The sequence below is a fragment of the Vigna angularis genome, chromosome 9 (genome assembly GCF_016808095.1).
Source record: "Vigna angularis cultivar LongXiaoDou No.4 chromosome 9, ASM1680809v1, whole genome shotgun sequence".
Lineage (NCBI taxonomy): Eukaryota > Viridiplantae > Streptophyta > Magnoliopsida > Fabales > Fabaceae > Vigna > Vigna angularis.
This window is the reverse complement of record NC_068978.1, coordinates 15,071,792-15,088,384: the sequence shown is the minus strand read 5'-3', so window position 1 is coordinate 15,088,384 and position 16,593 is coordinate 15,071,792. Positions and strand designations below refer to the sequence as shown.

Here is a 16,593-nt window from a genome sequence, read left to right as displayed (position 1 = left end):
ATAAAAGTATTTTAATGCATTAATTATGAATATATTACACAATAAAAAGAATTAGAAATATTGATTTCAATATAAACCTAAGTCTATTAATTACCAACTTATTTAATCATTCAATCTTTCAATATATATTATCCTCTCTGGTTTCTTTGAAACTCTCTTTCAGTCTTTGCAATAATGTTGTCGCAGCAAGTGCTGCATCTGCCACCCCAGAAACTGTTCCTCTCTTGTTCCCCTCTCAATGTTAGAAAAATCCCATCTTTTGTGAATTGTAAAATTGGGTATGGTCATAGTTTCTTAACAGTAAATGCACTAAAGTTGGATGAACTTCCCCCAAATGCACTTCGGAGGAAGAGAGAGCCGCAATGGAGAGGAGGTTTCAGCCTTGGCCTTGACTTGGGATTGGCTCGCACTGGTCTTGCCCTAAGCAAAGGCTTCTCCATTCGCCCCTTAACCGTAACAATTTCTCTTTTGCTCTTTTACTTTTAAGAGTTTCCTCTTTCAGTGAAATTTGGGTGAATTAAAGATGTCATCTTTTTACTGTGTTTTTGGTTGTATATTCATCGTCTTTGTACTTAGATTGATGTATTTTAGTAAAGTTTAGAGACTAATTGGAAGTGTATTTAAATATTTGGGGGACTACTTAACATGATTTTAGATATATCTTAAGACTTTTTAAGTTTTGTTTTAACACTAGAGAACACTTAGAAGAGAAAGTAATCCTTCAAGGATGAAATTGGTGGTCTAACCCAAATCATTGAGGAACTAAAACCAAAATCTAGTACATTTATAAAATTTACCATTGGAGCACATATTGCTACAGTTGATAATAAAATGTTGCAGTTAACTGTGACAATATTAATATATGCTCATTACTTCTACGGCAATTATGAATTATTTATTTGTGTTTCATCAGTCATCAATCCTGACAAGCCTGCGGTTGATTTAGGTGTTGGAACTGCGAGGACAGAAGCTTGAGGTTCAGATTATTAACATTGCCGAACAAGAGGTCTGGATTCATCTTTTTTCTCTTGTTCTACTAAAGAATGGGTTATTTTCTCTGAGGGTACATAACATTCAAATTGACATGATTTTAAAACTGTAGGAGGTTGATGAGTTTATAATTGGGCTTCCAAAATCTGCTGATGGGAAGGAAACACCTCAGTCAAACAAAGTCAGAAGTGTTGCTGGAAGGCTTGCTGTTCAAGCTGCTGAAAGGTAAGCCATTTCAGTGAAGCTTTGACGATTTATATTCTTCTGTCTTTATTTATGAATTCCGTAATGAGAATATGAAAGCAATAGCATCAGGCTCAGCTTTATATGTTATAATCTTCATTCTTGAAGCTGCTAAGCCACCAGAACCGTGAGTTATGAATTATATTAAGTGGTTGACCTTAGCAAATAACAATTATATTTATTGACATTAAGTTACTAATAAATTTGAATGACATATTTGGAATTCTGGATGACTCCTGATAGGATTATATTGAACTGTTAAGTACTTATATTACTAGTTTAATTTTTATTTATATATGAACTCTACTTCAGGGGTTGGAGAGTATATCTACAAGATGAACATGGGACAACATCAGAAGCCATGGATCGAATGATCAACATGTAATTGTTTTTAAACTTCTTTATTGATTGTATTATAACCTTTGAAATTCTATCTTTTTGTGTGAATTAAATTAGAAATAGTAAGTAATTTCATAAGTGATATGGTATTGTTGGCAATGATTTGGCATCTGGTGCATTGTCACAATGTCACCAATATGAAAAGTTTAAACAAAATTTATACTGCCTGCTGGATCTTTCATTCACTATTCATTTAGTGTAGTCGACACAGTTATGATATGCTTCATGAGGGGAAATTGATGGGAAAAGAACCGTGTATACTTATGGAATCTCATTCTCACAGAGAACCATGTTGAAGTTCTTCAGTATTTAAGTAGGCTGTAATTAAAACCATCATCCGAGCATATAAGACTTGCTTGTGAAGAAATATGCACGCTGTGTCCAATGAGAAACATGTTATAACTTCTTTTTATGTAGGTTGAGACTGTTTTGGTTTTTATTCCATTGAAGCTATTATGTGCTTAACTTCTGAACTCCTTTTTAGTGTATTTAAATAAGAGACCCTACTGTGCTCTAATGGGGGAATGGAGAAATGACATGTTGAGGGATGTGAAACAAGGATTGTTGGTATATTAGACTTTAAGCATAACTCAAATTGATCTTATTTCTAATTGATATGAGAATTTCAACACAGAGGAAATAGTGTTTGAAGAAATAGTGTTTGAGGAAATAGTGTTTGAGGAAATAGTGTTAGAGGAAATAGTGTTAGAGGATGTGAAAGTCAAATGAGATTTAGAAAATCACTGTTAAAAGTTGTCAATCAAAATTGTGTGGGAGTTTAGTATTTTATTGAGGAAACTAACCCAATACTCTTTCAGGGGTTTGAGTAAGTCCTGTCAACAAAAGAAACTTGATGCCTTTGCTGCCATGGTAAGTGATTTTTATATGTAATGCTTTTTTGGCAATATATTATATTAATAGAATTATACGACCTTGGGATATGAAGTTTTATGCTCTATCTGCTTTAAATTTCCAATCACAATATAAAACATTTCTGGAATATTGACTTTATTATATATATATTTTGTGTACCAGATGGTACTGGAGAGATATTTCTCCACTTCAGGTCAGGGCACTGAACTTGTTCTGCCCAAAAATCTAGAATTACAAGCAAAACTTCAAAGGGGTCCTCCCAAAGATGTTGATTTTTTCTCTGACGAAGATTAATCTCAGAATGCTTGCCTGGTTCCACTAGCTTCTGTGGTGAATTTTATGGTAATGCCTGGCAAGGGTTGATAACATATCGTGCAGCAGCTTACTTGTGTGTACTATTCCTTCATGTTGATAAATTGCAATTATGCATGAGAAGGTTTTGAGGAAAAAAGAAGAAAGATATTCCAGCAAGCTGTGATCATGATGAAGGATTTAGATTTTAGATCATGAATTGAAATTATTGTAAAAGAGTGCAGATAAATGAAATGGGGAAATAGAGTAAAAGTTTAATGGAAGAAAATAGTACTTTGGTTGAATTAATCTTAATACAATAATAATCACTAGTGTAGGAAGAGGATACGACACCGGTTAATTTCACTCATAGGCATCGGTTTTTGAACCGAGGCATATTCAGGCGAGGTAAAAAGTGGTATCCTTTTTGCCTCGGTTCCAAACCGAGTTATGTTGTCTGTCTCTACGGCCTCGGTTAGAACCTAAACCGAGGTAGTAGGATCTTTTTTTTTCTGATTCTATTTTCAAACACCAGAACCCCAAACTGAAAAACGTTAAAAATGAAACAGAAAGCCAGAGATGAAACTCAGAGATGAAACAGCAAATTACATACTCAGATGAAACAGCAATATTACATTCTCAGATGAAACAACAATATTACATTCTCAGATGAAACAACAATATTACATTGTCAGATGAAACAACAATATTACAAGACAATATTACAACATCCAATGTCAAAATTCTCTCTACAGAAGCAGCAAAATTACATACTTAGAAGCTACAACAACAGAAGAAACTCAGAGATGAAACAGAAAGCCAGAGAAGCCAAATTTCTTCCTCTTCGCACATGGTGAAACAGAAAGCCAAGTTTCTCTATTCTTCCCCCAACGGCGTGGTCAGAGGTCCAAAGGTTTGTAAAATACAAAAGCCTGAGATTTACCGTGTGAGCTTTTGCTCCTCCAAACCTCAACCGCCGCAAGCCCGCCGTCCCTCCACCTCCTGCCCCGCCACCCCGACGAAGCCTTCACCAGCTTCTGTCCTGCATGCCTCTGCAAACGCCTCGTCCTCCTCGACCCCAACAACAACAACAGCCTCGCCACTGCTCGCAAACCTCCATCCATTGCCGCCGTCACCGCCCTTAAAGCCCTCTTCCGCCGTAGAAACCCTAGAAGAAAAAGGAAACTTATTATGGACCGATTGATCGGTGTAAATCAAAGTTTAATCGGTGGAAAAAGTTTCTAACGGTGAAAACAAGCTTTTAATCGGTGGAATCGAAGGGAAATGGTGAAAAGGAGAAGAAACCCTAACAGAGATGATTCTGTGAGTGTAGAAGGCTTACCGTGACGATGAAAGGCTTGCGATGAGGAGATCCCTCTCTCGAGCACCGTGGAACGGCAGCAGCCGATGGCGTAGTTGAATGGCGGCTTGCGGCAAGGGATGAACGCGGCTTGCGGCAAGGGTTGAACGGCGGCTTGCAGCGAGAGGGCAGAGGGCGAGAGGGCAGAGGGCGAGAGGGCGAGAGGGCAGAGGGCGAGAGTGCGAGAGGGCAGAGGGTGAGAGTGCGAGAGGGCAGAGGGGAGATGAGAGTGAGATGAGAGTGAGACGAGGAAAGAACGAGAGGGGAGATGAGAGTGAGATGAGAGTGTTAGAGGAAAGAAGAGGAAAAAATGAAAAAGCGGGTCAGGTGTGAGTGATTTGACCGGGTAATAGACCTCGGTTCTACCTTTAACCGAGTCAATATAGTGACCAGCAGAGGTGAATAGGCTTCGGTCTCATTCCAAACGAAGCAATAGGAAGGGTTTAGGCATCGGTTTCGTAGCAAACCGAGGCAGTAGTTACGTGTCAGACTTTTCAGACAGCGCAGTAGAGGTGTATAGGTACCGGTTTTGTGTTAACCGAAGCAATATAGCTTTTGAACCTCGGGTTGAATGGGGACCGAGGTATATAACCTTATACGCTTCGGTTTCTCAATAACCGAAGCGTATATAGGGCGTCAAAATCCACTTTTTTTACTAGTGAATAGTAATAATAATAATAATGATAAAAGAAGCATTATACCATCATCATTTTGAAACACTAACAAGTTTAATTAAAAAAACTATTTTATTGATTTTAAATATTTAAAGTGTAATATTTCATTTTAATAATGTTCAACTACTAAAAAATTCATCACACATCCAATACATAGAAAACAATTAATCCAAGAGAAAATATAAGATGTTATTATAGTTATCCAAACATAACTAGAACACCAATAAATATATATATATATATATATATATATATATATATATATATATATATATATATATATATATATATAAAAGATTCTATATTATTAAGAGTTCTATTACAATGAAAACTAAAGTGCAATAATAAAGTTTTACACAAAACACAAAATTAAAACCCTATTTTATACTTCAACACCATCTTTAGCATGGACTTTATCAACAAATATCTTTTCATCTTCTTAAATCATTAAAATGATAATAGTAAACAAGAAACACATGCAAACAAAATCAAAAGGGTAAACTAATTTATCAAAAGAGCATCCATATAGCAAAATAGAGATGTTAACACATATGCAAAGATATATCAACCAATCTTAGGGTATATAATTATTCATTGTAGACTTGACTATTCAGATATATGTATTGATATTAGATTCTGGTGAATTATACACTTATAGTGGTGAAACATTTTGTTCACTCAAGTTATCACACATAAGGTTAGTTCGTCAACCATCTTTGACTAAGATAAAGCCTTTAGACTAGGACTTCCTACTCCTCTCACCACATACCCCACCCATCTCTACTTGAGATTGGATGCTTATTAGACGTCTAGATAACTCCCAATACGAAATCCATATATCAATATACACACTACTTTAACCACTATCCATCCTCCTTAGATTAGTACAAATCATTCACATATCATGTTATAAACCAACCATTGCAATAATCACACACATTAAACTCATCATAAGAAATATATGAAATTCTAATTAACATTTTGGTTTTTTTGCTCAGCTATGAGATTTACTCGTTCAATGAATAATGCTTCATAGCACACTTGTTCATCCATTGGATAACTCGCTCAGTGGAAATACCACAAGAACTTATAGATTTAAATCCTCCCAAAAGTCGTCCAACCAGTATGTTTTCGTTCTGCAAATATCAAATTAGTGAGCTCTTTGACTTCAGTTTTTCCCAGCGAGACTTTTCTCGCCCATTGACCACCAAGTAAGTAGCTCCTTGATTTTAACTTTGCCCAACGAGTATATGCTCACCCAAAGAGTCTACATAATTTTGCAAAACATGTTTCTACAAATTTATGTCATTCCAACCCTGTAGAACCAATCTAACACCAACCACAAATGCCAAATCCAATTAACAATCAGACACCATTCAATAACTCAATTCACCTCAAATGAAATTCCAACCATATAGCATATTAGCATTCCAACGTATAATCATTAAAGATGAATCAAAACTACAAAATCAACTCAATATGTCATAATTTATCAAACAACTAAATGATTTTGGACCTTGAGAGTTTACCTGTGTGAGTTTTGGGCTTCAGTGTTGTTGTCAATAATTGCTATTACTCTTGAAGCATAAATGATTTTGCCCAAATTTTCTGTTATTGAACTACTTGCTTGCAGGTTTCATATGATCAAGGCCATCTTTTGTTTTCCCTTATTCTTTTAGCCTTCATAAAATTTTCCACTGAAAAGAAAACCAATTGCTCTACCCTTTGAACCTTGAGCATTAAGCATGTTTTGAAAATCATGTTTTAAATTCTTTACCTTGAGTTGAGTTGAGAATATTTGTGAGGTATTGAAAAAGGTTCAAGTTTGGGGTTGTTGGTAAGCAACCCCACTTTTCTAAGCAGTGAGCAATTGAAAAGCAATAGAAAAAGAAAAAAAAAAAAACAAAAGGAAAGAAAATGAAAGGAAAAAGTGATGAGTCAATATTTTCTTGACTTCATTTAATTTATTGTGCTAGAATTAATTAGTGAATTGTGCTTAAATATCCAGTATTTTTCCGGTTTTGCTAATTGCGCTTAATTCGACCAGATATTCTTATTTTAATTAATTTGAATTATCTGGCTAATTATTTTCATCATTTATTGTAGGAAAAATTTTGGAGATAATTTTTTGAACATCAGGAAGAATGCCAAATAAATTCAAGACTCTTCCCATAGACATTTTAGAATTAATTAAATTGTAATTTAGTAGTGTAGAATGTTTTTGGATTAACTTTTGTAGATTGAGCCAATTTTTGGCAAAATGAACTAGGCTCAAAAGTGGGGATGGATGACTTGGCACCCTAGGTTTTTTTTTTTGTGTGGACTCCACCCTCATAAAATAGGACACACGGCCTTGGAGAAGGGCACCCGCCACTTGCCACTTGTTTTTGGAGAGGTTTGGCTTTTGAACATTTTTTTTAGAGTTTGGAGGGTTTTTACGCTGGTTTCTCATTGAATGAAAGAGGATTCAACACTTTTGCATTGAGTACTCTTTTATCCTCTTGATTCCAACGTTGTCACGGCCAACATTGTTTGGCATTGCTTTTTTATTTTATTTTAGGTTTAATAGGTTCGGAGGTCCCTATATTTGCGGGTTCGTTTCACTTGGGTCCTCCAATTTTAGAAGTGATCAATTAGGTCCCTAATTTAACAAAATTGAGTCAATAATATCCTTTCCGTTAAATGCAATGGACTGCGTTAACTTTTTAAACAGGTGGCATGCTGAGGTATCATTTTATTTGCAGGTGGCAGAGTTTGAGCTTAATACGTGGCAGAACCAAGAGTGACGAGAGGCCTTCACAGATATTTTTTTCTCTTTCTCTGTTTTCTTCAAAGCTTTCAGTCTTCTGTGGTTCATCTTCTTCTCCTTCTCCCCCTCTCTGCAACACCCCGCTTCTCTGAATCCCTTTCTGTTAATCATCTGTCTTTCAAACTAAGATTTTTGGGTTTGTCTTTTAACTCACCAAGAAGCAAACTTAGAAGTATTTCTCGAAAGCCAGGTGTTTTCAGAAACGAGATCCAGGTTTTAGTGTCAAAATTCGCTAGTAAAATTTTGATCCCCTCCCCCATTTTTTTTCCCTTTGAAACTAGCCAAGAGGGTTATTTTTGATCCCTCGAAGTTTAATCTTATATTAAGACCACAAGATCAATGAGGTTGTCTATTTCAAATCTCCTTCATCCTTTCTTTGTAGAAAAAAGTTTTTTTAGTTTTATCTTTGTTTTTTAGATCCGGTGTTTTAATTAACCAGTTGTTCTTCAGTTTTAGAAAGACGCAGGTTGAATTGATCTGATGGCAGCTATGATGGGTTTTTACAGCAGCACAGAGTTTCAGCTTCCCTCAGATCCGTTTAGGGGTGAACTAATGGAAGTTCTTGAACCTTTTATGAAGAGTCCTTCCTCAACCCCTTCCTTTTCTTCCTCACCTTCAAACTCCTCTTTTCCTTCTACTTCTTACTCTCCTTCTCCCATCTACTTCCCTTCTTCACCCTCCTTCCCTGTTATGTACTCAAACAACTGCTCCGCATCGATGACCCATGCATTTGCCAACGGGTTATCCCTATCCAACACCCAAAACATCATAGGCTTCGCGCATGGACAACCAACGTCTCTTCTCGGCCTCAACCACCTAACCCCCTCTCAGATCTCTTAGATCCAGGCTCAAATCCAGACCCAAAGCCAGCAGCAGCAGAATCCCAACACCCTCAACTTCCTCGGGACCAAGCCCATCCCCATGAAGCACGTGGGCATGCCTCTGAAGCCCATGAAGCTTTATTGAGGGGTGCGGCAGAGGCACTGGGGAAGTGGGTGGCTGAGATCAGACTCCCCAAGAATCGGACCAGGCTCTGGCTGGGAACATTCGACACCGCCGAGGAAGCCGCTCTGGCGTACGACAAGGCCGCGTACAAGCCGCTCCATTCCTCTGTTGACGCGAAGCTTCAGGCCATATGCGAAGGCCTGGCTGAGATGCAGAAACAGGGGAAGACCGAAAAGCCTTAGGGTTCGTCGAAGAGGTCACGGTCCAAAGTGGCTCCTCCGCCAGAGAAGGGTGATTCTGAAAAGGGTTCGGACGACAACACCAGCAACAAGTGTTGCAAGGTGGAAGCTTCCTCGTCTCCTGTTACGACGGAGAGCGAGGGGTCTGAAGGTTCTTCGTCTAGGAATGGATCTATGAAGGATGTACTGAACGAACAAACCTTGTCCCAGGAAATTCCAGGATTAAACAATTTGGCGAATTTTAAACAATTAGGATTAGAAAGGAAAAGGGAATCTGAATGCAAATTAAAAATTACAGAAATTGCCACGTATTAAGCTCAAACTCTGCCCCATGCAAATAAATGATGTCTCAGCATGCCACCTGTTTAAAAAGTTAACGTCGTCTATTGCATTTAACAGAAAGGGTATTATTGACTCAATTTTATTAAACTAGGGACCTAATTGATCACTTCTAAAATTGGAGGATCCAAGTGAAACGAACCCGCAAATATAGGGACTTCCGAACCTATTAAACCTTTATTTTATTCCGCCACACACAAGGCACGTCTTTCATCACATTCAATTTTCATTGGAGAAATGAAGAGCACGGTCTCCAGCACGGTCACATCAAGGGTTTTTCTTTCTTTAAAAATGAGGCACACATGATGGATTGAGATGCAATGCAGCATGGACAGAGTGCACATGGTGACGTGCTAGAATGGAGAGTTTCAAAAGGCTTTTATCTTAACGCATTGAATTAGGAGAGCATGGAAAGAAGCGGTGATTTATGTTTATTTTAGCTGCACGGTGACTTGCACAAGTTGAGTAGAATGAAGAAGCGATGTTGGAAGTGAAGCATGATGATTAGATGGTGTGAGGTGTGTCCGTGACGTGGAGCAAGGCAAAACTCGTTCATTTGCAAGGGAGAAGAAAAGAGAAGCGTTGAGAAATGGTGATTCAGGGGAGAAGAAAGGTACGGAAAGTGGAGGGGCTGATTCACTTTTCATTTTAGATAAAGCACGGGATTCAAAGAAGGGCAGTGGTGTCACGTTTTGGAAGCAGCAACACGTTTGTGAGGTGTCACGGCCTGGCTGGAGGAAAAAGAGGATTCATTCATCTTTCATTTGGAGGAATTTTGGCTTAACGGAGGGGTGCTTTGAGATGAAGAAGTGGAATTGGTGTCACGGATGTGCAAGGGAACGTGGAAGCAGAGATTAGAGAGGAGTAGAGTTGCATGGTTTACTCATTAAAAGTTCCTTATTTTTTTTAGTTTCACGCCTGTACCGAGATGCATGTGTTTACAATTCTCATGTTGAATGCTTGCTAACTTTTAAGTGATTTTTACGTATTCATCATTTGCTTCTTTCAACGCTCATCATTTGCTTCTTTCAACGCTCATTGTCACGGACGTTAATTCTCACTCCTCAATTGGTTCAGATTTTTGCATTGAATGTTTTATTCCAGTGTTTTCATTTACTTTAATGTTGTCTATTATGTTCAATTGTGGCAATTAAATTGTGATGTTAGCTTAAGTGACCAATCGTTTTAATTCTCTGTTTACATCAGTGTTTATGTTCATGTTTTAATTTAGTTCATTTCTAATTACAAAAACACTTTCAAAACCCCCCTTACTTAGTGTTGACCTGATTCTCGAACCACGGTTTGGTCCTTGAGAGACGGCCTAGGAGTCACTTCCTAGCACTATACTTCATTTTTAATGCACATCAAATTTGTATGGGCCGCGACAGTCCCATCAAATTTTGGCGCCGTTGCCGGGGACCAACAGTTCAGTCTTAGGTCTTTTGTTGTGTTAGTGTGTTGTGTGTGTTATTATATGTTTTGTCTTGTATGTTTGAGTATGTGTGTTTTGTTTGCTTAGGTTGTTTTGTGAGTTTGAATTTTTTGTGCTATCGTTTCATGGTTGTAGGGTGTTGTGACTTAGTGTATGACTAGGGGCAATCCTGGACCCATACCACCCTTTGATCCTGAGATTGATAGGACTTTTCATAGATTAGCTAGGCATTCTAGAAATTTATCTTTAGAGTCTGTTTTTGAGTTAGTTCCATTAGATACTCTGCATCCTACTACTAATTCTGAATCCACTGCTCAATACTTTGTGCATACTGCATCTGATTCTGCATCTGTATCTTCATCTCCTCCAACATCTACATCTGCACATTTTAATCACACTAAGAACAATATGGCACAACCTCCACCTCGCGAGAGGACTCTTAGGGAGATCGCTGCACCTGATTTCACTTATGAAAGCTTGTGCATCCAATATCCTGATGAGGACGTGTCGTATGTTCTCAAAACTGGACTGATCCATTTGTTGCCCAAGTTTCATGACCTTGCAGGTGAGTGCTCGCATAAGCATTTAAAGGAATTCCATATTGTTTGTTCATCCATGAGGCCTCCAGATGTTCCCGAAGATCATATCTTTTTGAAGGCATTCCCTCATTCACTAGAAGGAGTAGCAAAGGATTGGTTGTATTACTTGGCACCTAGATCCATCACCAATTGGGATGATCTGAAGAGGTTGTTCTTGGAGAAATTTTTCCCAGCATCCCGGACCACAGCTATCAAAAAAGACATTTTTGGGATTAGGCAGCTCGGTGGAGAGAGCTTGTATGAGTATTGAGAGAGATTCAAGAAGCTATGTGCAAGCTGCCCTCACCATCAAATATCCGAGCAACTCCTTCTCCAGTATTTCTATGAAGGATTGAACAACATTGAAAGGAGTATGATTGACGCTGCTAGTGGTGGAGCGCTTGGTGACATGATGCCTGCTGAAGCTAGGCATTTGATTGAGAAGATGACTTCTAACTCCCAGCACTTCAGTGCGAGAAATGATGCTATTGTGGTCAAGGGAGTTCATGATGTTGCTACCCACTCTTCATCATCTACAGATAAGAAATTGGAAGGCAAGCTTGACGCTCTTGTGAGTTTGGTGACACAGTTGGCATCCAATCAGAGACGACACCTCCATCTGCTTCTGTTGCACGGTTGTGTGCTATTTGTCCTTCTAGTGACCATTACACTGATGCTTGTCCTTCTCTACAGCAACCTAGTGCTCATGATGCACCTCAAGCTTATGCTACAAACATTTACAACAACAGGCAACAACATCAACATCAACCACAACAACAATAAAACTATGACTTGTCCAGTAATAGGTATAACCCAGGGTGGAGGGATCACCCTAATCTCAGATGGAACAATGCTTCACATCATCAGCAGCAACAACAACAACAGCACCCACCTCATTTTCAGAATGCTGCAGGTCCTCATAAATATGTGCCTCCTCCTGTTTAGAGATTTCAAAGGCAACAGCAAGAGATTCCTGCCCAGCCAGCTTCTCAACCTTCCACTTCTTCTTCTGAGCTTACCTTGGAGGGAGTTGGTGAAGCAGATGACTATTCAGAATATCCAGTTTTAGCAGGAGACAAGAGCTTCCATCCAGAGTTTGACTAATCAAATGGGGCAGATGGCTACACAGCTGAATCAGGCACAGTCTTAGAATTCTGATAAATTGCCATCCCAGACTGTGCAGAATCCTAAGAATGTTAGTGCCATCACCCTCAGATCTGGGAAGCAAATTGTTGTGCCCACCATTCCACCTCTAACACTTGAACATCCTAAACCTAGACCTACTACTTCTCACAGAAAAGAGGACCAGGCTGGTCCAAGCAAGACATTTGAGGCAGGTGGACCTTCTTCTTCTTCAGGTGAACTTTCTTCTTCCACCACCACCACTAGTGAATCTCCTACCTTTCCCCGCCTGATTCCTCTTCCATTCCCTCCAAAGGCGATGCCTAGCAAAAAGATGGAAGAGGTGGACAAGGAAATATTGGAGACCTTCAGGAAGGTAGAGGTGAACATACCTCTACTTGATGCCATAAAGCAGATTCCAAGATATGCAAAATTTCTGAAGGACCTGTGCACACATAAAAGAAAAATGAAAGGAGATGAAAGAATCAGCATGGGTAGGAATGTATCCGCGTTTATTGGTAAGTCAGTCCCGCACATTCCTGAAAAGTGCAAGGACCTAGGTACGTTTTGCATTCCTAGTATGATTGGAAATAGTAAATTTGAAAATGCCATGCTTGATTTGGGTGCTTCTATTAATGTCATGCCTTTGTCTATATATAAATCTTTATCTCTGGGTCCTTTACAACCTACGGGTGTGGTCATTCAGTTGGCCAACAGGAGTGTTATCCACCCAACAGGTTACATAGAGGATGTCTTGGTTAGGGTTTGTGAACTGATTTTTCCTGCCGACTTTTATGTTTTGGAAATGGAGGGATTCTCTCATGGATCCGCTCCCATCATCTTAGGCAGGCCATTTTTGAAAACTGCCCGAACCAAGATTGATGTGTATGCTGGAACTTTATCCATGGAATTTGCTGATATTGTGGTTCACTTTAATATTCATGATGCAATGAAGTTCCCAGTTGAGGACCATTCTGTTTTTAAGATTGACATGTTGGATGACATTATTGATAAATATGTTGTTCATGAGTTTGATTCTTTGCATAAGAAAGAACATTCTTTTCTGTCTTCTCTACATACATACATTGAATCTGAATTAGAGAACGATGTTGATTTTGATGAGGATTTTGATATCCATGATGTTGATGATGTTCTTGATATTGATGATGTTAATGATGTATCTGTCATGGATATGGATTTGGAGTCTGATGAGATGGGTGTTCTGCCTCTACCTATGAATTCTTTAGAGTCAAAATGCATTAACCATGTTGCAGGAAGTACAAATGAATCTGACTTGCAGACACCTACTCTTGAGCTCAAACAGCTCCCAGATAACCTAAAGTATTCATACTTAGAGGATGATGAGAAAAAACTAATGATTATTTCCACCTCCCTTGATGTTGTTCAAGAGGAGAAGTTGTTGAATGTGCTAAGAGAGCACAAAAAGGCCATTGGTTGGAGCTTGGCTGACATACCTGGTATCAGCCCATCCACATGCATGCATAGAATTCGTTTAGAGGATGGAGGAAAGCCAGTTAGGCAGCCACAAAGAAGGCAAAACCCCGTGATTATGGATGTCATCAAGAAGGAGGTGACCAAGCTTCTGCAAGCTTGGTTCATCTACCCAATTTCAGATAGTCAATGGGTGAGCCCAATCCATGTTGTGCCTAAGAAGACTGGCCTCATTGTAGTGAAGAATGAGAGGGATGAGCTAATCCCCACAAGGGTGCAGAACAGTTGGAGAGTCTGCATAGATTATAGGAGGCTTAATCAAGCAACCAGGAAATATCATTTTCCCCTGCCATTCATTGATCAAATGTTGGAGCGCCTGGCAGGTAAATCTCATTATTGCTTTCTTGATGGTTTTTCTGGTTATTTTCAAATCAATATTGCTCTTGAGGATCAAGAGAAAACCACATTCACCTGCCTCTTTGGCACTTTTGCCTATAGGAGGATGCCTTTTGGCCTATGCAACGCCCCTGGTACCTTCCAGCGGTGCGTGCTTAGCATTTTTAGCGACTTTCTTGAAGGTTGCATAGAGGTGTTTATGGATGATTTTACTGTATATGGATCCTCATTTGATACATGCTTAGATAGTTTGGAGAAAGTTTTGAAAAGATGCATAGAAACAAACCTTGTTCTCAATTTTGAGAAATGTCATTTTATGGTAGAACGAGGTTTGGTTCTAGGGCATATCATTTCTAGCAAGGGAATAGAGGTAGATCCTGCAAAAATATCTATGATTTCGCAATTGCCTTACCCCTCTTGCGTGCGAGAGGTTCGATCTTTTCTTGGGCATGCAGGTTTCTATAGGCACTTCATCAAGGACTTCAACAAGAAAGCGCTTCCCTTGTCCAAATTGTTGCAGAAAGACATTGAGTTTGACTTTGATGACAGATGCAAACAGGCTTTTGATCGCCTGAAGGAAGCTTTGACCACCACTCCGATCATTCAGGCACCAGATTGGATAACCCCTTTTGAGCTTATGTGTGATGCATCCAATTATGCATTGGGAGCTGTCTTGACACAAAAGATTGACAAGTTGCCGCGAGTGATCTATTATGCTTCTAGGACTTTAGATGTTGCCCAGGCAAACTATACCACCATTGAGAAAAAGTGTTTAGCCATTGTTTTTGCTCTTGATAAATTTAGATCATATTTGCTTGGTTCACCTGCTATTGTATTCACTGACCATGCAGCTCTGAAGTTTCTTTTGAAAAAGGTTGAGTCAAAGCCAAGATTGATAAGGTGGATGCTCTTACTCCAAGAATTTGACCTGCAAATCCAAGACCGGAGTGGAGCACAAAATTTGGTTTCAGACCACCTCAGCAGGATTGAGAGGGCTGAGGATGAAGCCGATGTTTTGCCTATTCAGGATGACTTTCCTGATGAGAGTTTGTTGACGGTTTCACTTTCCCACCCTACTCCTTGGTTTGCAAATATTGTCAATTATTTGGTTGCTTATGTTTTTCCTCCCTTAGCATCTCGTGCTCAAATTGCTAAAATTAAGAGTGATGCTAAGTATTACATTTGGGATGACCCATATCTGTGGAAGTTGTGCAGTGATCAGGTTACTAGGAGATGCATTCCGGACCATGAGATTGACTCGGTCCTACAGTTCTGCCATGCCTTCTCACCTGGTGGTCATCTGGGAATTCAAAGAACTGCTCGCAGGGTGCTAGATTGTGGTTTCTATTGGCCCTCCATCTTTAACGATGCGGAGAGAATTTGCAGCATATGCAAGCCATGTCAAAGAGCAGGAGGATCACTTTCATGGAGACAACAGATGCCTCAACAGCCTATGTTGTTCTGTGAGGTATTTGATGTCTGGGGTATAGACTTTATGGGTCCTTTTCCTGTTTCTTTTGGTTTCTCTTATATTATCCTTGCTGTGGATTATGTTTAAAAATGGGTGGAAGCTAGAGCCACCAAAACTAACGATGCTCGGATTGTTGTAGATTTTGTTAGATCTCACTAATTTTGCAGGTTTGGAGTGCCCCGAGCAATTGTTAGTGATCAAGGAACCCATTTTTGCAACAGATCAATGCAAGCCTTGCTAAAGAAGTATGGGGTAATACACAGAGTCTCTACACCTTACCACCCCTAAACAAATGGGCAAGCGGAGATCTCAAACAGGGAGATTAAGAGGATTTTGGAGAAGATTGTCCAGCCCAATAGGAAAGATTGGAGCAATAGGTTGGACGATGCTCTTTGGGCCCATAGAACTGCCTCCAAAGCACCGATAGGAATGTCTCCCTACCGGATTGTCTTTGGAAAGGCATGTCATCTACCAATTGAGATTGAGCATCGGGCATACTGGGTTGTGAAGTCTTGCAACTTCTCCATGGACCAAGCTGGAGAGGAAAGAAAGTTGCAACTGAATGAATTGGATGAGATCCGATTGGAGGCCTATGAGAACTCGAAGTTCTACAAGGAAAGGACAAAGAAGTTTTGTGATAGTTTTATTGTTAGAAAGGACTTCGAGGTTGGCCAACAAGTTTTATTGTATAACTCTAGGCTCGGAATCATGGGGGGTAAGTTGAGATCAAAGTGGACTGGACCTTTTGTTGTGACTAATGTCTATCCTTATGGTGCAGTAAAGATCCAAGTACCATCCCCAGCTGAAAGCTTCAAGGTTAATGGGCATAAACTGAAGTCCTTCCTCAGCAATCCTTCTTTGTTGGATGCAGTAGTGGAGGAGACGTCTTTGGTCGACCCCGCCTCTCTTTCCCTCTGATTCATGGAGTTCTCTTTTCTCCTTCCCTCCTCACTTTTATTGCACTTGTTTATATCTTTTGA

General features: G+C 39.4%; 1 protein-coding gene, 1 non-coding gene and 2 pseudogenes across 2 annotated transcripts; 3 read left to right on the top strand and 1 right to left on the bottom strand.

Annotated features, from left to right (window-relative positions):
* The first annotated feature begins 136 nt into the window (after window positions 1–136).
* LOC108347097 (uncharacterized) lies at window positions 137–3,101 on the top strand. Its single transcript, XM_017586223.2, has 6 exons — window positions 137–453; window positions 947–1,006; window positions 1,103–1,215; window positions 1,546–1,614; window positions 2,451–2,502; window positions 2,668–3,101. The coding sequence occupies exons 1-6, from the start codon at window positions 175–177 to the stop codon at window positions 2,797–2,799; spliced, it is 705 nt and encodes a 234-aa protein (XP_017441712.1). The 5' UTR covers window positions 137–174; the 3' UTR covers window positions 2,800–3,101.
* Window positions 3,102–7,591: 4,490 nt separating this feature from the next.
* LOC108346503 (ethylene-responsive transcription factor RAP2-4-like) lies at window positions 7,592–9,283 on the top strand (annotated as a pseudogene).
* Window positions 9,284–10,581: 1,298 nt separating this feature from the next.
* Window positions 10,582–15,700, top strand: LOC128193888 (uncharacterized; annotated as a pseudogene).
* On the bottom strand, window positions 11,381–11,487 carry LOC128194160 (small nucleolar RNA R71). The gene has a single exon (XR_008245475.1). It is a non-coding gene; the product is annotated as a small nucleolar RNA R71 (small nucleolar RNA).
* Window positions 15,701–16,593: the final 893 nt, after the last annotated feature.